Source organism: Nylanderia fulva, unplaced genomic scaffold (genome assembly GCF_048542155.1).
Source record: "Nylanderia fulva isolate GAGA-0341 unplaced genomic scaffold, ASM4854215v1 Scaffold48, whole genome shotgun sequence".
NCBI lineage: Eukaryota > Metazoa > Arthropoda > Insecta > Hymenoptera > Formicidae > Nylanderia > Nylanderia fulva.
The window spans coordinates 870622-890196 of NW_028190565.1; the positions used below are offsets into that span (position 1 = coordinate 870622).

Sequence of the window (19575 nt, forward strand, 5' to 3'; positions counted from 1 at the left end):
ATGCGCTTACTTTACAATAATATTCTATAGACTTCAATATTATCTTATCTGAAAATTCATAAAAATTAAATTTATATAAAAAAATTTCAGCTCCTCCATCAATCAATAAAAATTGGACATTGAAATATTTTTGAACTTTTGAATAATTATTAAAGTTTACCTGATATAAGTAAACCTTCGAGTTGGAGCGATACCTTCCACTCCTTGTTTATACGATTCTCGATCCAATTGGCGTGAAGATGAAGTGCTTCCAATGGATAACCAAGTTCACGTGCGGTATGTTGCTTCAGTGCAGTTAGAAGAGCACGTGGTCGGGACAATTGAGACATATCGACTCGATTAGGTACATTCATCGCTGAGGATTTCAACGTCTCGTACTTTGACAAAAGCGCCTTTGCGAATTGAACAGCATTCTTCGGGCCTGATCGCCATTCCGTTAACCAGCGCTCAGGAGTCTTCGATTATAAATAATATATTATTTTGTATATTGATTATTATGAAAAGTATAAATAATTATTATTTTTGAGTCCTCACCCCATCGTCATCGAAAGATGAGGCGTCCAGGTCAAATTGTACAATTTGCAACAACTTTCTTGTAAGCTCGATCTCGTCTACGAAAAAGTCCTGCAAAGGATTCCTTTCCTGTTCGACACTTGTGGATGCCGAGGAACATTGTCGATCCAGGACTTCCTGTAGATCCTGTTGAACTTTGGATATTTCCACCTTATTGCTGTTCTCTTCGCTGCTCTTGAAAGGTTTCATTAAAATACCTTAAAAATCATGAAAAATACACGTCAGCTGATAACTTGGACGGTTTAAATAAAAAAAAGAAATGCTAAAATATCTGACAAATTCGGATATAAAATGTTCATTAATTGATTCCAACGCACTTTTGAGATATATCAGAGCTTTCTCTGCAGCAGATCTTTCCCATGCTCTGTGAGCGTTAGCAGGGAGACCAAAATACTGTTTCGGCGAATCGGTATCGTTCAAGCTCTCCAGCGATTTTATGGGATCGCCATCGGTTATCTTTAACACGTCTCCCAGCTTCCGTTGACCCTCAAAAATATCTCTGGACCACGCATCGCGTATCATCGAGCGCAATGCCCTCGCATCGTAATCATCTTGAAGTCGACCACCGTAAACCGCAACGTCGAGTAAACCTCTGCCGATCTGCCAGTCTCCTTTTTTTACAAACATCATGTATATGTTGCAAAACATTACAATAATTTACATGCATTTGCGTTTACGTAGTTTGTCAGGAGAAGCGATAAAAATTCTGTACCTTACGATCGTTTCTTTTCCATTTCTTTAATCACCAACTCGTAGGCTGCCTCGAGATCCGATTCGTTCCACTCATACGCTCTAATCCAACCCTGAGGAATGAAATTACGTCGTTCTTGGAGAGTAGCGTGTAACCAGGAGAGCATTAATATCGAGGCTGCGGTTTCGTCGTCATGTTGCCGAAGCTGCTGAAGCCACTTTCTCATGTTCCTCTTCACACCTTCGGGAGGCTCGTACGCCAACTTCAAACAGAGCCCGGCTAAACCAGGATAGAAACCGGAGCACTCCTCCGTGGTTAACCAGATCCTTGTAGACGGATTTTTGTTTACGGTACACACGGGTGAACGTAATAGGCTTTCCAACCGCGGTAACCAATTTAATGCAAGTTGTAAGTTGCTCAACAAAATCCAGCCACCCTTTCTGCGAATTAATAACGTATAATAATGTATATTTTTAAAAAATTTGCATTAATTATATTTTATATAAGATGTCTTTTTTCTTTCAATTTTTAAAAATAGTTTTTCTTGAATTCTAGCAAAGTATAAGTAATAAGACATTTTAAGTATAAGTATATAAAAAAAATATAAGTATACAAGACATTTTAATATTCTTTAACTCGTAATATTCCTATAATGCTTTATGCGATTTTACTTGCACGCGGCTTCCAACGCCGATTCAGCTTGAATAACGTGTCCTTGACCCAGGGAAACCTCAGTAAATCCAGCAGAGGCATATTTTGCAGCGAGTGCACTAAGCTCGGGACCAGGATCAGTTCCCGGGGATAAAAGTAATAGCACAGGATACGATCTTTCCTTCTCCTGAGCGATTGCATCCAATGTCCATACAGGTGGAGCCAAATCTTTCACACCTATTGTAGATTAATTCGCAAAATTAAAATTTATATAGAATTTAATAAATATATCAGAGAAAAACAATTACAAATATGTTTATTCATAAAATAAAAAATGAAAATAATTTAAATCAATTATTATTCATTTGCTTGAATTCAAATTATATATAGTTCGAATATTGAAAATTAAATTGATATTAAAATAATAAGAAATTCTATATTAATTTACAATGTAATAAATGGAACGCTGACGCTTACCTAACTGCTTCGCAGCAAATTTGGAAAGAGCGGTGTGCAAATAATCAGGTCGACATGCTTTCACGACTAGAACTTTCTGAAAGGCGTTAAGCTCGCTGTCCGCATAAATATTGGAAATATCCTTCAGCCAGGAAGGTTTCATCTTGGCAGCTACCTTTAATAATGGAAAGAATATCAAATGTCAACCAAATTTCTGACTCTTCAAGAATTTAGACTATTTAAAAGAATTAATATTTATTGCAAGGATAATATAATTCTTTATTGTATCAGATTTACGCACGTCGGGTAAGGAAGAACCTAAGGCCTGCACAGCCTCACGTCTTTCGTCGGGTATCCATTCGGGTAATTCAAAGTCCAAATTATCGTTGTTGATGACACCGCTATCGAGTAAGAGATTCCTTTCGACATCTGATACGGGATTCAATGACAACGCCATGTGCAAGGCTAAAGGAAGTCTGTGCTTTCTGTAGATCGCTTTCGCGCAATGATGGAACGTCAATGTTATCAAGCTGAGCATGACAAAATTAATTATATGATGAAGTTCCGTAAAAATCATTAAGATAATCATTGGGATATATGCATACCGTTTCTGGATTAGATTCGGATTAGATTCCTTTTTCTCTCTGTTTTCACTCGTGAAAGAGCTATCGTTCCGTACTGCTTTCAAGCAAATGTCCGTGTAAACTTCCGTAGAAACGATATATAAAGAACTGAGAAGCGTTAATCCTTTAATAGTCTCGTAAACGTTAGCAGCAAACTGTGCATACTTTTCATGCTCTTTGGCTCGTCTAAAAAAAAGGAATAATAGTGAAAAATATCATCTTCAATATCAATGTCTTAGTGTAGCTTAACAAAGCACCTTGAAACTTCATTTAAGCTCTGTCTGCTTTCTTCGAGGGCAATTGCGATTTCTTTTGCCTTGGATTGCGTCGCCTCCAGCGTAGACAAGAGTCCCCCTTGTCCTTGAGATTCTTGCAAGAGATCTTGACCCCTGGCTGTAGCTAATTGACTCAATACATCCAGCCTGGCTGCATCTCTTTCCCCGGATAATTTTTCCTCCCTTTCCAGAGCTTCTCTTCTTTGCGCCTCCAGCTCCGGCGTTTCGTTTAATAAAAGCTTACGGAGAATATGATATCAGTAATAAATCAAATGTGAATCAAAATAGAATTGTTGAAAATTATTGTATCTATTCTCGCATACCTTCTCGACAAATCTCTCCGCGAGGCTTTTTTTACCAGCGCCAAGTGTGATCTCGCATAATACAGCATCAGCTTCTTTCGGAATATCTTCCAATCTATCCTTTCTTGTAGCTAGAAACAGTTGGAAGCCTTGTTGAGCCGATAAGACACGATCGCCCAATCTAAGCGGTCGCTGGCGAAGAACGGGCAACAATATCGACGGAAACTTGACCAATTCCTCGACCAAGAGAGGTTTTCCAAAACGCACAGCAAGCTCCAGAGCCGTCAAAAATTTGGAATTTTCAGGCTGAGTGACTTCGAGTCTGGAGCCGATGTTACGTTTGATCCAGGATACAGCTACTCCCGAGGGATCGAGGAAAATAGGCACCAATGGTCCTTTCAACACACGAGAAGCTGCGATTAAACTACTCGTATCTGCTGGCAAATCCTGCGCTCTCCATAGCAATCTCTCGCGTTCGGTTACTAATAAAGTGATTGCTGATTTCATCCAGTTGCCATCTCTTTCGGGATTCTGTAGATAATTAATTTATTAAACACTTAACAAACAATCATTAATATTTCATGTTATGACATATCAATAATTAACTCTTTTCCAGATAATTATATTGAAAATATTTAATAAAAAAATTAATATATCTATTCTTTTTTTTTTTGTATTGACTAAATATATAATCAAGAAATTTAGTTAGACCTGATACACGAGTAGAGCAGCCGCATTGGCCGCTTCGACGTCCAGTTTTTGTTTTCTGGCAGTCAACTCCTGGAACTGAGTTTGCCAGTCGCGATGTTCGGTATCTAGTTTCTGCAGGAGAGCTCGCGCCGTCGACAAACTGCCTTCGGTGGCCTCCGCCCGCAATTGTAATTCAGCTGCACTCCTCGTATGCTCGGCAAGTTCCTTTTGAAGCTGCGCCACACGACTTTCCACCGTGTTTAATCCCGTTTTCAATTCTCCCAGTTGCGCCTCAGCCGCCGCCAATCGACTTGAATGATGCAAAAGATGATGTTAATCTCTCCAAGTAATTAAAATTATTTAATCAAAAGATTAGATTTTAAAAGAAGATAAAAACAACTCAAAATCTAAAAAAAAAGTAACTTAAGAATTAAGACAAGATTTTTTTATAGAATATATAAAAACAGAAATCTCCTCGTCTCGTACTCGGCCAATTGTCGTTGTTCTCGTTCCAATGGGGCAACTTGCTCCAATATTTGACCGTATTGAAGATTAGCGAGAACCCAAGCAGCTAGCGGAGCAGCCGCCACCGATGCTCTCTTTGCAGTCTTCTCCTCGAAACTATCCGGACGTTCTTTCACCAGCTTGGCAACCGCTTCTAAACTGGCGGGCGTGCTGCGTCTCGCGTCCCAAGTTCTAAAAAAATTATTACATAAGATATCCAGGGTATACATATACAAATTAATTTTAAAAGATCGATTGGAGAGATTGAAATCGCTCACCTGATCTCGTCCTTGATACCTCGCTTGGCGAGGAAAGTCTTCATACTGTTCCAAGACGTGTCCTTTATGCCCATTAACCGAAGAACACCCTCGAGGACGTCTCTCACTGGCGCCGGCGGTGCTCTCAACGATCGAACTTCGGCTAACGCGTCGGCACTTATTCCGGCCACTGCCTGAGCAGCTTGTGCCACCAAAGGCTCGACCTTACCCAATTCCTTCTCTATATCAGCCTAAAAAGTAAGAAATAATTTTTACACACGTCACTTGAGACTTCTGAGAGATCTTCGCATGTGTTTGAATTCTTTCAATACCTTACGTAACGCAAGCTCAGCACTCTCACGTTCTGTGTTGGCCTTCAAGTTAGTCATCTCTCCTCTTTGATTAGTCGCGCCTCTCATCGTGGCGGTGATTTGCTCGAGAGCAGCGTTAGCTCTTCCTTTTTGCACCTTGAGCACGTAATAGTAATATTTTATTAGAATTATAAAATATTTTACAATATTTATTAAGATTGTGGACTGATATAGGTCTCTTACTGCCTATAATTTTCATTATAGAAGATTCAAAATTATATATTCAACAAACCTCAAGTTCCTGGCGCTGTTTAGATACTTCATCCTCTAACTTGGCCACTTGATCGCCAGCCTCTCTTAGCTTTCCGATACCAGCTTCGAGAGATTGAAGCTTCTCTTCCACCTCTTTGCTCCACGTGTCGCGAAGATATTTCCAGGTATGCACCAGAGCGAGAAATCTTGCTGGCGCTCTCTGATGTTGAGGTGCCTGAATATGAGCGTCGATCATGACTTTCGCGCCGCTCGGCAGCTCTTCGAGTTCGTCCAGCTGTAAAGTACCTTCCTGGACTGCGAATTTAATCAACGAGCTCTCCCGAGACCACCATTCGCCTAGGCTAGACCCGAGCAGCGCGCAATGTCGAAGACCCAGTAATAATCGCGACGAATCTATCTCTTCTGAATCCAAAATTACAGCTATCCGAAGATACTTGCGCAGACCTACGAAATATTATCAATTTTTATTTATTTCTTTTTTTCGTCGATATAATATTTATAAATTTATATTATATATAATTTTTGAAATTAAACGTACGATGATATAAATAATGCTCCAATGTTCCTTGAAAATCTTCCCTTCGGGCCAGATCAGACAGTGGAGTGACTAACGCATCAAGTTCTTCCGCCATAAAGAGCCCTGGAATTTCGCTTCTGGACACCATAGCGTTTATTAAAACAGCCAAGCTCTCTTCTCTGGCGTGGTATTCTTCTAGCAAGAGCAAGGTCGGTTGGCCCTCGATACCAGCAGTTTGCACAGCATTCTTTATCGCCGCTTTACCGCGCTCTGCAGTACAAAAACGACAAGTTTCAAGAGTAGAGATATCATGCTTCTTCGCAAATTATGTTGCAGTCTATTCACCAGGTCCTGACTCGATCAATCGGAGAGAGGAGAAGATCGCGACTAGTTTAGCAGCTGATCTCCTGCCCGCTCCCGGTCGTCCGACGAGAATCACACCGCGAAAATCACATCCCACAGCCCAACTGAGTCCTGTCATTTAGCATTATTTTGTTCACATTTTTTTAAAAATAACAATTTTTTAAAAATTGATTTAATTAGACTGTCAGCTATAATTGATCTACCAGCTACAGTTTCCAAAAGATAGGATGAAATCGATGCTTGCACCGGTTGACCCTCTCTGGCGCATCTAGCCGCTGCATTGATTATCTCTTCTCGCCATTGTTCTTCGCTCAAAGGATAAAGCCCCATGTTTGCGCTCTTCCACACGTATACATCGTTGTTAAAATCTTTCACCTCGGAGTCCTTTGAGATTAATAAATTTTCCCATCGTGCCAACGCTTTGGGCGATAATCTGGACAAGAAAATGTAATAAAATTACTTGCACAGAAAAATTATTTATATATTTTATGATGATCTCAGGTAATACCTTGCACAAAATAGCCGTTGTCCGATGTCCAACAAATAACGAGTGATATCCGCTTCATTTTCAGGCGTAGGATAATACTTTAAGAGCCTCGCCCACGAAACGATATCTTTAAGAGTCCAGTTGAGAGAGGATTCCTGAGTGGACGCAAATCGAAAAGCGTCCAAGATGTTAGGCTTCATTCGAGTAATCCAAGATTCTGCCATAACATAATCTATCTGCTTCAGAGAGGTTCTCAAGTGAAGTTCGAGAATAGCTGCGATATCCTTTTGGCTGGGATATCTATTAACAGATTTTGTCTCGATGATTTCAGAATTTTTTTTAATGTTGAATTTATTATTTTTTTTTAATTTTTTAAATATATAAATTTAGTTTTAAAAAAGAGAAGAAAAAAGAATAGAAGTTTAATAAAAGTCATTTTTTTATATTTTTTAAATAAAATTATAAAATTATCTAAAATCTCTGAGATTTTGAAAGCTTAAAAATTTCTAAATTATTTGATACTTAATTTTGTGCACAAAAAGTATTTTTTTTTTTAATTAATTGTAATTTATACATTTTTTATCTCTAGAGAAATTACTCACTCTAGATAATAAGTTGCAAATAAGGCTTCAAGTCTCGGATGCAATCGTGTAGATTCATCAGCAGTGCATATGATAGTTAAAGATATTTTAGAAAATTCAAGATCCTCTTCAAGGAATCCTTTCTCTTGAAGTAACTCTCTCACCAATTCCTGAAAATACATAATTCAATTTTATCAATTTATTATTGAGATGCAATATTTCTTTTTCCAACACAAATTTTTTCTTAAGTTATTGTTTGAAAAAATTTGCATTATTTACAAATTTAAGATTTCTATCTAAATTAATAATACAGTTTGAAAAAAAGAGTGATACAAATTTTATTTTATATTAAATAATTAATTTAATTTAATTTGTATTTAACTGCTAAAAAGCTGTGCCAAATAACTATGTAATTCAAGATTTATTTGCTTTATTAAATTGAAAGATCTATATGAAGAGGCTCTATGGATTAGACCTGTAAATTTTTAGCAGCGAGATGCATATCTTCCAAGATAAGAAGCACTCGAGATCCACTTCTCGGCTTATATATTCTACCCTGCGACGAAGAATCCAGACGCAAGCAAGCCTTTTTCAAACGAGTCACAAGATCATCAGGGCCGTAGAACGAAGATCCTCTCACCACGGTTATTGAATCGTGATCTTTAATTCTGGATAGCGCGACATCGATTAAAGTATTTTTACCGCAAGCTTTGGCTCCACGAATTATAAGCGGATGACCGTCTTCTATCCATGGCAAAATAGCTGCTAATGCCTTTCTGATGCGATCTGGTACCAATAAAAAATATGAAAAACATATACTCTATATTTCTTTAAAAAAGAGTTTATTCTTAGAACCTTAATATATGAATTTAAATATACCTGAAATCGAAACGGGTCCAAAATCGGTATCGATAGATTCGTAAGTGTCGCCGAAGGCTATTAATCGATCAGTTTCACGATCGTAGAGAACGGAACTTGGCTTTTGCGGGTCGGGACACCTGAAGAATATTTCACAATTGAAGCGAGCTCAGCTGATTTACAATTAGTCTATTGTTCCAAGAACTTGAAAAAATCTGGGCCACTCACCAACTATCGGTCGAGCCGTAAATGAATTTCGCCAAATTGTTTCTCAATTGTAAATCATCCACTTGACCACCCAGTGAAAGCAGAAGAGCTTGAGTGGTCTGACTAAAGGTCTGCGCTTTACGAAGGTGACACATTACGGCGTCCATCAGACCGGACGCAGACGAACCTTCGACGTTTATGTTCAGGGTCTCATCGATGGATGTGCATAAGTGGGCGCTTGCGATCTCCGCGGTTGTTGAAGAGAGTTGTTCTAAACGCCACGGCGCCAATAGAGACGTCGATCTCGTTAATCCAAGATGCAAAACACCCAGTCGCGAAACCGTAGCAGGACTTGCATCGGCGAGCTTGTGGGTCTCGAAGATAAACCTGTGTTTTACAATATATATTCACGTATATTTAATAAGCGTTGATATTTATTTGACCACAAATCTTGTCACATTTTATCTTTGATATCGCTATAATAATTTGATTGATGTTCGTACCTTGTACCACTGCCGAGTCTAAGTCCTATTCCATTAGGTAACGTTAATAATCGATTATCATCCAGGGCCGAATTCAACGCCTCAGCCCATTCAGGTTCCACGTCGCCATTGAAGACGATCCAGGTCGCGGAATTTCCAGCGGATGTTACCGCGCTCGATAAAACTCCGTCCTTCCATTCTCTATAAGCAAACATATTTTAGCAATCAGGTTATAAATTCGAAGCCGACAAAGTGTCTAATTATTTTATTATTTTACCTCGTCCGTGGATTTACGTGTCCTAATAATCTGCTCTTTGGTACCGCGCCGGGATAAACGACGATCTGTTGCACAGGTTCGCCGATCTTCGCCATCGCTTCGGCCAAGCACAACCTGATCGATGTTTTTCCACTACCCGGTGGCCCGACCACGGCGACGCCGGTTCTACTCTTCAACAGATCGTTTAGTTGAACGCATCGGTTGGCAACCTCTTTCGTCCATCCCTGACTCTCGCAGATCTTCAACAAAGCGGCAACCAAACTTTCGCTTTCTGCGGAAACGGGCAGAGAAGAATTGGCCTTCGGGAAGAGATCGTTTAGCAACGCCAAGAACTTGATTGTATCTGTCTCTGTCAGCTTTGGAAGGGTCGATGCTCTAATCGAAATAAGAAGCCTATCGAAAAAAATAAGAGAAGTATTTTTATTAAATTGACATAATTTTATGAATAAAAAGATATTTCTTCAGAGTATTTTTGATCAGAGAAAAATCAATGAAACGTACCTAGTGGTCTCGTCTACACCGGTAATCGGATGTAAGGCATCGAGCACGGATTTCAAGGCTCTGAGTCCCCAATCGTAATGCGGTTGCTCGGACAACATGGTTCCGGCGATTTCGAGAGCCTCCACGAGTCGTTTGCCAAGAGTAATCGCTTCTAAGAAACCGGCGCATTCCAGCAGAGTTCTGACAATGTCCGTCTTGTCTGGATGCGCCATGCTGATAGGTCTGAACAGTCTCGCCAATGAATCCGGCAGTTTTCGTCTGCCTCCGTATTCGCTTCCCGCCGGATTCATCGTAATGAAGATGCAGCAGTGAGGATCCAACTTGATCTTCTGATCGCCCAGCAGAATTTCCGGAGAACCGTTTCGAAGCGCCTCTTGAAGCGGCCTCACCAGCATCGCCACCGCGCTTAATGTATCCTCTTCAAGACGATTGAACTCGTCGAAACAACCCCAGGCACCCGCCTGCGCCAAACCTCCCAAGATACGCTTCATACTTCCGGTATCCATCCCTACGAGTCAAATTGACTATAAGATTGATATTCAATATACATTTATATCGTGTATCTCAACATGCGTATTTAACGAGCAATTTTTTATCGCTGGCAGTGATCAAGGAGGAGAAGCTTTTTACCTTCATCGCAATTAAAGACGAGCACCAGTCTTCCCAAAACAGATGCCAGCGCTTTCACGCTCTCGGTCTTCCCGGTTCCGGCAGGACCAGTCGGACTTCCGCCTAATCCGAGCTTCATAGCTTGCGTGAGAGCTAGGAAACATTTCTCCGTCAAGGGAGTTCTTACTAAGCCGATAGACGCCCCTTGATACTCGAAACGATAGGGTAACTCTGCGCCGGCACATCGCACCACGTATGTACCTTGATTCTTTAAAATATATTTCGTTTGGAAATATTATATTAGCGAGAAAATTTCAGGATTAATCTCAAATATAAAATATAATTATAATATATAATAAAATTTAATTAAATATTATAATATATTAAATTAAAATATATTAAATTAAAATATATTAAATTAAAATATATTATATTAAAATATATTAAATATATAATATATTAAATTAAATTATTTTTTAATTTTACCTTTCTGTAACTTCTCAACTGTTTGTACCACATCCAGTCGGCGTTCTCTCCGGTCGCTACAATTTTCAATAACGCCCTGGCTACTTGAAGATGATGAACCGTATCCAATAGAAGGCCGCGCGCTTTCAACGCGGTCAGTTTATCACCGGCATCTTCCAGTCCTCTGTATCTCGCTCTCTGCGTTTCCAGAAACTCGACGAGCTTCTGCAAAGCTACGCGACCCTCTTTCAGCGCACGTTCGCAGCGCTCGGTAAAATCTATCCTTTCCGAGAGCAGCAGTACCTGTGTGGGATAATCGGACGGATCGGGCGCGGAGTCGTTCACACACTTTTCCAAACTCTGACAGAGAGCCTTTTTCATTCCGCTTTCGAGATTATTCAGCCATTGCGGGAGAGGTTCAGTGAGATCGATAGTCTCCGGTAACTTTAACATTTCTCCCTCGGCCGACACAACCGCCGTCAACGTATTGTTCTCTTTCACTACCGAACCCACACCGTGATACAACTTTGGCAAATGAGCCTCCAAGCCTCGTCCGCTGCCCGATACAAGTTCCAAAAGGTCCTCGTCGCTGAGAAAATACAATCTGGGATACGCTGCACGTTTCTCCTGTAATTTTCAAATTTTACATCGTGTTACAACATAGTCGATGTAAAATATGTATGTATAATTACTTTGAAAAAGACAACTATATGATTATTTTATCAAATTTTACCTCCAAAAATTCATCCAAACTCTTCTGACATCGATCCAGCAGATCCTTCAAATTTGTTAAAGCTGGTAAAGAAAGTCGTCTCAAGGACGGTACTCGGGGATCTTGAGATACTTCTCCGATAAGATATCTGAAAGTTTATAAAGGAATAAAAAGTTGGGACGTTTAAATATAATAGATGAAATAGGAGAAAATGGAATAATTATAAACCTAAATTCTTTATCGGCCCTCGACCATCTTCCGGAATCACTTGGAGCCGCTCCACTTCCGTAAACCGGATCCAAGTAGATCCATTTCCTCTGGACTGTACTAAGAACCTTAATTCTTTCCTCGAGCTCCGACAGAGCCGCCTCGCAACGTGCAACTCTAGATGCAAATCTCTCGTGTCCGGATGTGCCTTTTGCTCCTTCGAGCAAGAGTCTCAATTCCTCTGTTTTAAGAATTTATTTTGAAAAAATGAGATAATAAACAAATTATACAATCACAATATAAGTAAACGTACCTATTTTCGCTAACAGATTGCCGTAATCCCCGACTAGTAAAATGGTCCTGTTTCTGCTGTCGGTCGACTGTTGCAACGGAAGTGACGCCGTACTTTCCCAGATCTCCAGGTCCATTAACGCTTGTCGAATTCCGCTTTCCGCGACTGCTCGTTTCGTTATTTCCTGAGAATGAGAAAACATTGTTTATAAGACGGAAATTTAATAATTAAGATATAAAAGTTATATAACTATTCAGATTGCATCTTAGGAATATATCATCTCTCGATAATCTAGAAAAATAATATATTTCTCTTGTGAAAAAATGTGAAAATAAATTTAAATAAATTGATATTTCTTTTAACAACTCGTAGGTCGATATTTAAATATTGAAAAAAATGGAATCACTACCACAATTATTTTGATCGAATTAACATTACAAAAGTTCTCACCTTCACTTGAGCCTCATTCTTTTTTAGCGCCTCCGCACAAGCGAGCAAATCACCTAAAGTGATATCTTGTGGATTTTTGACCTTCAAGCCCAGTATAGGAATTAATTCGGTCCAGTGCTCATTGGCGATCTCGTCTCCACGAAGCAGTTGGATAGATTCGACCGTGGATCTAACTTCGTTTATTTTTTTACCAACGAAGGTATCAAATAATTTGTCGATATTTAAGTTATCCTGCAAGCGAATCTTACTCTCCCAAGAATCAAGCCAATCGTGAAGTCTCGGTAATCTTCTTCTAGCCACAGCCCACTCTTCGATTTCCTGATTCTTAAGCTCCTCCAAAAATTCAGATTGAAACCTGTTTATATGTTTAACATCTTAATTTAATTTATCGAATTTTGAAATAAAAATAAAAATATTTCGTTTTACATAAATAATTAACTTTGTATAAAATGTAATATTTTATTGTATAGTAACCTGTAATTTGACTCCTCGATCTCCAATTCTTGTTCCAATTGCGATAAATTAATCTCGTCGTCCTCCAGAACACTTTCGAGATCGAGGGCTATTCTTTGACAATCCGCCTTTAAGGAATCCAGTTGCATATTTAAATTGACCAAACGTTCCTTCATCGATATCAGCCAATCGAGTGTGGTATTTCCCGATCTTGCGGACCATTTAGCCTGCCATCTCTCCCTTTCGTCTCTCAGCGCTATCGCTCGATGACGAAGATTAACTTTAGCGTCTTCCAGTAGACGCGCCATAACACTTTTATGCTTTTCCAAACGATCCCCCAGCTCCTGCCAAGCGGCATGCGCCGCGTTAACACCTATAAAATGTATCAAATGAACAAAAATCCAATTTCTAGGTCTACTTTTGCAATTTTTAAAGGACCATTTAATTTTAATCTTGACTTGTATATTTCTCACTAAAAATTGATATTGATTATTGTTGTATAATGTGTTAATTATTACTAAATTTACTTTCTCACTTGAAAAGGACTACAACCATATAATCGAAACGTCGTGAAATTTAATAAACGCTTATTACTTGCTAGTTTGGTCGATTAGTTCCAATAACTCCTATTTAAATACTATATAGTGACTGTCATTAATAATTGGGAATTTTTTAAAAGACCAGTTCTACGAAAAAAATTGCGAAAAATGATTCGACGAAATATATATTACCATCGAGCTTCTCGCTGGTCCACGCGGCCATAACTTTGGCGAGGACAGCAACGACTTCCATTTCTTTGGCGATACCCGCCGACTGTTGCTCGATACGCGCATGAGCTTCGTGAGCTAATCCGACTTCTTCGACATCACGAGGTCTACGTTCCAGCTCCTTGGACGCGAAGGACAGGAAGTCCACGATGGCCATCAAACGCGATGATGCCTCCACCCTTAAGTCGGAACATAGACGTTCCCAATAATGACGAGTCGCAGTCTCCAAATCGTTCCTCGTCGTCGCTGTATCGATGCATATGCAGCTGATTCTCACGTCGCAGCCTCTTAATTTTCCAACCTGCATCAACGAAAATTTATTTCACAATTTATACGATTACCATTTCAAATAAAATACAATGTCAAAATTTTATCTGAGTAAAAGGCTTCGTTCATTTCTGATGTCACTGTTTTTTTTTCAAGAGATCAACTTCCTTTTTATTCATCCTCGAAATATTTATAAAATAGTCAAAATAGTTATATTTATAAAATATTTATAATCTAACCTCCTGAGCCCATTGTTTGGCCTCCTTGAACGCTTTCGCCCATTCTTGAGGAGGTTTACCTTTCAGTCTAGAAATATTTAGATATCAAATAATATGTAATGAATATGATAATATTCAGAAGTCTTATTTTTTAGACTTATAACTTACCGCTCTCCAATATCGATATTAGCTGGCGTTGCTAGACTCAGCCATTTCATCCGAAATAATTCGAGAGTGGCCAGAGCGATTTCCACTTGCTTGTAAACGCCGCTGAAGAGATACGCATTCTTCTGTACCAAATCGCCAAAGTGCGCATCGGCGACATCCCCAACGCCCCGAAAGTTCACCGGAATCGAGAGCGATCGACGTACCCCGGAATATAACTTTGCGCGAATATCTTCGAGCGGTGGTCTCCATTGTAGAATTCCGTCCCGGAAAGTGAGCTCCACTCGGATCTCGGGCAGTTTCCTCGACAAGGATGGCAAAGCATTCCTACAAAATAAATTATATCCAATTAAGTATCTCAATATGTATTTTGTTTTATTTTTATTTTATTTTATTTTTATTTTATTTATTTAATTTTAATTTTAATTTAATTAATCTAGTTATATACCTGTAAGCTACGCCCAGTGCTTTCAAGAGTTGACGATCCCAATGCAATTTCCAAGCTTTTGCGTTACCGTATTGCGAATCCACTGCGTCAACGATCGCTCTCATGTTTATCAACGTCTCTTTCCAGATATTCTGATTTCCGACAAGGTGTACAGCATCGCCTTTCAATAAATTCGACACGTAATCTCGTAACGTGGAGTGCTTCGAAATCAATTCCGAGTTTTGTCGAGCAAACTTTACTACCTAAAGTAAATAAATGTTCTCGATTACATCTACAAATTACGTCTACAAAAATAACAACGAAATCCACGGGACAATTCTCACCAGCTCTTTCAATCGAGCGGTGTACACATCGACGAGATGAGGATCTGACCAAACGACACCCGATTGTTCCTGAACAGCACGCGCTAACTCCAGAGCCACCGTCAACATGAGAGGTCTTTGAGAAGGCACCATTCGATCGCCGATCGTGTTGTGAAAGGTGGCGACCTGTTGAAGAGCTCTAGCTCGTCCGGCTAAGGACGAGGCTCTGTCTACCAGTTCTCGAATCTCCCTCGGCAATTCGACGCCTTCGCCGGACAATGCTCTGGCTTCTCTAATCAGAGTCATCAATCGAGAGTCATAGGTCACTCGCATCATGCTAGTGCCGGTAAGTTCTACCACCGGCGAGTCGGTGCCCAAGCTCAATTCTTTCCTGGCTATCTCGTTCTTTGTGTTGTTCACCTGATTTTTGTGAATAAAAAGATATTTTTTTAATTCAATAATATATAATTTTAGATTATCTATAAAAAATGTATGCAATTTAAAAGAAAATTGTATTAGATTAAATACATAATTTAAAAAAAAATTACCCATGACTCAACCAAATCCCTCCTTTTCTCTTCGGCTTCCTTCAGAGCGCTCGATAATCGCGTCGCCGCTTCTTCGTACCCTGGCAAATCGGCGAGCAATTCCTTTCCTAATTTAGCCAAATTTTCTAGTCGTACTTCTGCAGATCTGGCAGCTTGAACCTCTTGCAGCACTTTAGGAACATCCAAAAGATCTTCCGTATCAGGACCAGCCAAGCGATTTTCTAGAATTTCGTTGTTTTGAAGAAACAATGTAATAAAGTCATAAATCTCAAGTTATGTAACTTTATTTCTTTAAATTTAAAAAGTTTAAAATGTACTACTTTATCTTTTTATGTTAAATTTTTCATTATTCTTTTTGATATTATATTCATAATTAACAATATATGGAGAATGTTTAGAATTTTTTAGAAGATATTTTACCAATTAAATCAGGATATGCAGCAAGTAACGACTCTCGTTCGCCACGTAATGCTCTCTTAAGCCCTTCTCTCTTCATTAACTCTCTATATTTCCCAAATTCGGCGACCAAAGCACTTGGAGTGTCAGCGTCAGCAATGTGATCCTTCAGCTTTTGAGCGACGCGCTCTTCAGCTGGCACTAGACCTTCCTCAATCTTTCGTCTCAGTCTATCCCATTCATCGTCCCAATGTTCATCCACTGCAACTAATTGTCAAAGTCATAATTATTATTTAAAAAACATGGATCGATTGAAAATATTAACTAAATTAATTTCTATTTTTCATTATTTTAATTATTTCAAGTATGCAAATGACGTCATTTTGATATTTAATGACGTCAGTTTGCTACTTGGGATATCGTTAATTGTTAAATAATTTGTGAAAATAAAGAGGAGAAACTATAATATTATTTAAATCTCGAAAATGCGTATGCTTGCGATTTGAATTTGATAGAATATCTTGAAAGTTAAAAACTGCACCTCTCGTGTCGTCGCATGTCTGAAGCAACTTCTCGACACCGAGTCCGGATCTTTCGCTCGAGGTCAGAAGTCTGGTCAATTGGCGATGCTGTGCACGCAAGTCGGACATTTGCCTGAAAAGATTCATCTATTAGCTATTCCAGATGATTATTCATACACGTTACTTCACCGTTTTACCTGAGACTTTTGCCGAGCTTCGAGCATTTTCCGGGTACAAAGATCGCTCCTTTCCAAGGATGAAGGGAGTAATGTGGCCAGAAGAGTTCTGTCAATTTCTGAGTTGCGTTTACCCACTTTTCGCACACCGTCGCTCCAAGTGCTATCGTTTCATCCTTTGCACGACTGTCGGTTGTGTCGACCTATTCAGCGATATTCCATAAGTTATTATACATAAAACGAGCAATAAAAGCGTTTTTGAAAAGAAAATTGAATGATTAGATTAGGTTTATAGAAGCTCATAAAAGCTTATTTGATTTTTTCGATTTTTTTCTTTGAGTTGATTTTAATTATTGGAAGAAAAATTCTGTTTCTTTCGCAAATTATGTTGAATAAGTCTTTCTCGAGATTTCTCGATTATTTAGACAGCTGTTAACAATGCTGTATAATTGAAAGAATTTTCAAGTCGACGTACCGCATTGAGATAATTCTGCGTTAATTGGACCACTTCGTTCCCAATCACGTCGAGAAACGATTTCATCCTTTCCTCAGTATACGCTGGTCCGCTTAATTTCCATAAATCATCTACGAACACTGAAATGGCTTCGCAAGCCTCTTCTACAGCTATTAATCCATCTCTATATTCAACATAAAAAAGTATACCAACTGTATAATAATGATATCTAAATAGAATTACAAAGAAATTTTAAGTCAAAAATCTTTAGTAATTACACTAAAACCTCTTTTTCTCATTTTAAATTAAATTACAAAGTATTACAAATTTGTATAAATATTTTTTCCGCTTTGTTTCAGAATAAAGCGCTACAAACTTTAAAGTTCCTGGCTTTTCGGCGCAGTCGCATGTTGGATTGTGACGTCAGAGGTGAGAAAATGCACGTTGAAAATTCTTGCGTGCCATTTTTAGATAAAAACCTATTTCGATGAAACATTACTTTAGATGACTTTAGCACACTTTTAAAATAGTCTGGAAACTCTTTGTTTTCTTTATAATCAATCAATAGCTGTGAAATGACTGTTTTTTATCTAAAAATGGCACGCAAGAATTTTTAGTATGTGTTTCCTCGCTTCTAACGTCACAATTTCAACATGGTCGGCGAGGATCCGTTTTTTACAATTATTTTATATTTCATGCATCGAGACAGACGGGATGAAAATTGCAATGCACCTAGACACCGCGGCGCTTTCAAGTTCGACCTTGATGTTCTTCACCGACTTAACGGCTTCCTCGCAAATTGTTCTCTCATGCGAGCGTTTCACTTCATCTCGTCTCCGTCTCCAAAATTCCTCCTCTTCTGCGACGGTGATCGAAAATCCGGAGCTGAGCAGCCTCTCCTCGAGGTTCTTGAGACATGACGCGCTTAAACCCGACGATTCTAGAGTCGGCGCCCAAACCTGACGAAGACCCTCGATCAATACCGATCCATCACCGCAGCCGGTGGAAGCCACTTGGACGACGTCGTGAAAGTTCTCTTCGGTAATCACGGCTGCTGTCATCTGCAAACATTTTTGCACCATCAGCAATATAAATGACGTACCTGACATTGTAACTTTCTATAGAAAATACTTTCTATTGTCGAGAAATAATTCACGCTCGTCAGCATTGAACATGATTGAAGATCATCAACGAAGAGAAACGTGTAAATCAACAGTTGTGTCTAGCAACTCGAAGTGTTTCTCGACAATAGCTTCTTTTCTATACTCGCTACGTTTATATTTGTCTCTTCTTCAGTATTTCTATTAAAGTACCTTAAAGAAGACCAGACAGTTGGCTGTTCCGGTATCCAATTCGGTGGTCAACTTCAACCGAACTTGCTTCCGGTCCTCGTCAACCGGTCGGGCGCATAAAATTCTACACGACGACTGCTCCAGGAAGCGATCGAGGATCTTTCGATCCTCGACATCTTCTTCATCCTGTTGCACGGAAGCGCCGAAGAAATACCCAGCTGTAGAGACTATAAGGTACCTGCGTTTATCCACGACCACCATTTTTTGCTTAATTTAAATCTTCTTTTTTTTGCGATTTAAGCTGTCATTCGAGCTCGGTGATTTTGTGGTAGACCAGGCTCATCAGGAAACGCCGGGTCGTCACGACGACCGCGACCATCAACACACAACAGCTGTAGCTATCGTTACATGCATCATGCATGGCTGCACGTGCGCAAATACGCGTAACGCTACTCCAATCTGTCAGATTGCTTTCTATCTAATCATATTATAAGTAATAAAAGTATTTGACTTACATGTATGTGTGTGTGTGTGTGTGTAATATAATTATAGATAATAGTATAAAAAAGTAATATTTACAACGCCGTATTAAAAACATTTTGAAACCTCATACGTAAATTTTCGATATTTAAATCGATATAATGCAAATTGAAGAAATTGTATCAATAATTTTATTAATTAATCTTTGAGAGAGACTGCATGTAAAATTACAGTATATTAAATTAAAAAAGCGCATTTATTCAATTTAGAAAATTGAAGAAAAATGAACTGAAATTATTACTGAAATTCAAGGGTATTAATTCTCAGCAACGTACACGATATTATCGCGCCAGTTACTAAATATATCGCAGTGTTTACAGTAGAATCAATGGGCTAAACCCATTCTTCGTGTCTTGTGAAAGAGGCAATAATTCATAGTAAGTTATCTGACAGCTTCTAATTGTTCTCCTAATC

The 19575-nt window shown here is 39.0% G+C and overlaps 2 protein-coding genes across 2 annotated transcripts in view; both read right to left on the minus strand.

Annotated features, from left to right (window-relative positions):
- The window catches only part of LOC146721416 (cytoplasmic dynein 2 heavy chain 1), a 1521-nt gene extending 321 nt beyond the window's left edge, over positions 1–1200 (minus strand). The window contains exons 1-3 of the mRNA XM_085486795.1: positions 891–1200; positions 535–770; positions 161–455 (exon numbers count right to left, since the gene is read on the minus strand). Coding sequence (XP_085342921.1) covers positions 161–455; positions 535–770; positions 891–1200 — 841 coding nt within the window. The remainder of the gene's footprint in view (positions 1–160; positions 456–534; positions 771–890) is intronic.
- Positions 1–19088, minus strand: part of btv (dynein cytoplasmic heavy chain beethoven) — a 24382-nt gene extending 5294 nt beyond the window's left edge. The window contains exons 1-45 of the mRNA XM_029312738.2: positions 18643–19088; positions 18062–18390; positions 17351–17513; positions 16897–17078; positions 16720–16832; positions 16203–16445; positions 15783–16003; positions 15256–15654; positions 14933–15174; positions 14488–14811; positions 14341–14407; positions 13799–14135; positions 13089–13440; positions 12615–12969; positions 12186–12348; positions 11894–12113; positions 11687–11813; positions 10975–11580; positions 10510–10756; positions 9880–10387; positions 9379–9771; positions 9123–9302; positions 8641–9006; positions 8434–8552; positions 8030–8340; positions 7576–7724; positions 6995–7273; positions 6690–6919; positions 6469–6597; positions 6145–6393; positions 5626–6050; positions 5355–5489; positions 5044–5273; positions 4748–4957; positions 4283–4571; positions 3593–4102; positions 3252–3508; positions 2977–3180; positions 2673–2901; positions 2393–2546; positions 1936–2152; positions 1286–1704; positions 891–1184; positions 535–770; positions 161–455 (exon numbers count right to left, since the gene is read on the minus strand). Of these exons, the coding sequence (XP_029168571.2) occupies positions 1287–1704; positions 1936–2152; positions 2393–2546; positions 2673–2901; positions 2977–3180; positions 3252–3508; positions 3593–4102; positions 4283–4571; positions 4748–4957; positions 5044–5273; positions 5355–5489; positions 5626–6050; positions 6145–6393; positions 6469–6597; positions 6690–6919; positions 6995–7273; positions 7576–7724; positions 8030–8340; positions 8434–8552; positions 8641–9006; positions 9123–9302; positions 9379–9771; positions 9880–10387; positions 10510–10756; positions 10975–11580; positions 11687–11813; positions 11894–12113; positions 12186–12348; positions 12615–12969; positions 13089–13440; positions 13799–14135; positions 14341–14407; positions 14488–14811; positions 14933–15174; positions 15256–15654; positions 15783–16003; positions 16203–16445; positions 16720–16832; positions 16897–17078; positions 17351–17513; positions 18062–18390; positions 18643–18882 (11121 nt within the window). The 5' untranslated portion in view covers positions 18883–19088 and the 3' untranslated portion in view covers positions 161–455; positions 535–770; positions 891–1184; position 1286. The remainder of the gene's footprint in view (positions 1–160; positions 456–534; positions 771–890; positions 1185–1285; positions 1705–1935; positions 2153–2392; positions 2547–2672; positions 2902–2976; positions 3181–3251; positions 3509–3592; positions 4103–4282; positions 4572–4747; positions 4958–5043; positions 5274–5354; positions 5490–5625; positions 6051–6144; positions 6394–6468; positions 6598–6689; positions 6920–6994; positions 7274–7575; positions 7725–8029; positions 8341–8433; positions 8553–8640; positions 9007–9122; positions 9303–9378; positions 9772–9879; positions 10388–10509; positions 10757–10974; positions 11581–11686; positions 11814–11893; positions 12114–12185; positions 12349–12614; positions 12970–13088; positions 13441–13798; positions 14136–14340; positions 14408–14487; positions 14812–14932; positions 15175–15255; positions 15655–15782; positions 16004–16202; positions 16446–16719; positions 16833–16896; positions 17079–17350; positions 17514–18061; positions 18391–18642) is intronic.
- Between the last annotated feature and the right edge of the window lie 487 nt (positions 19089–19575).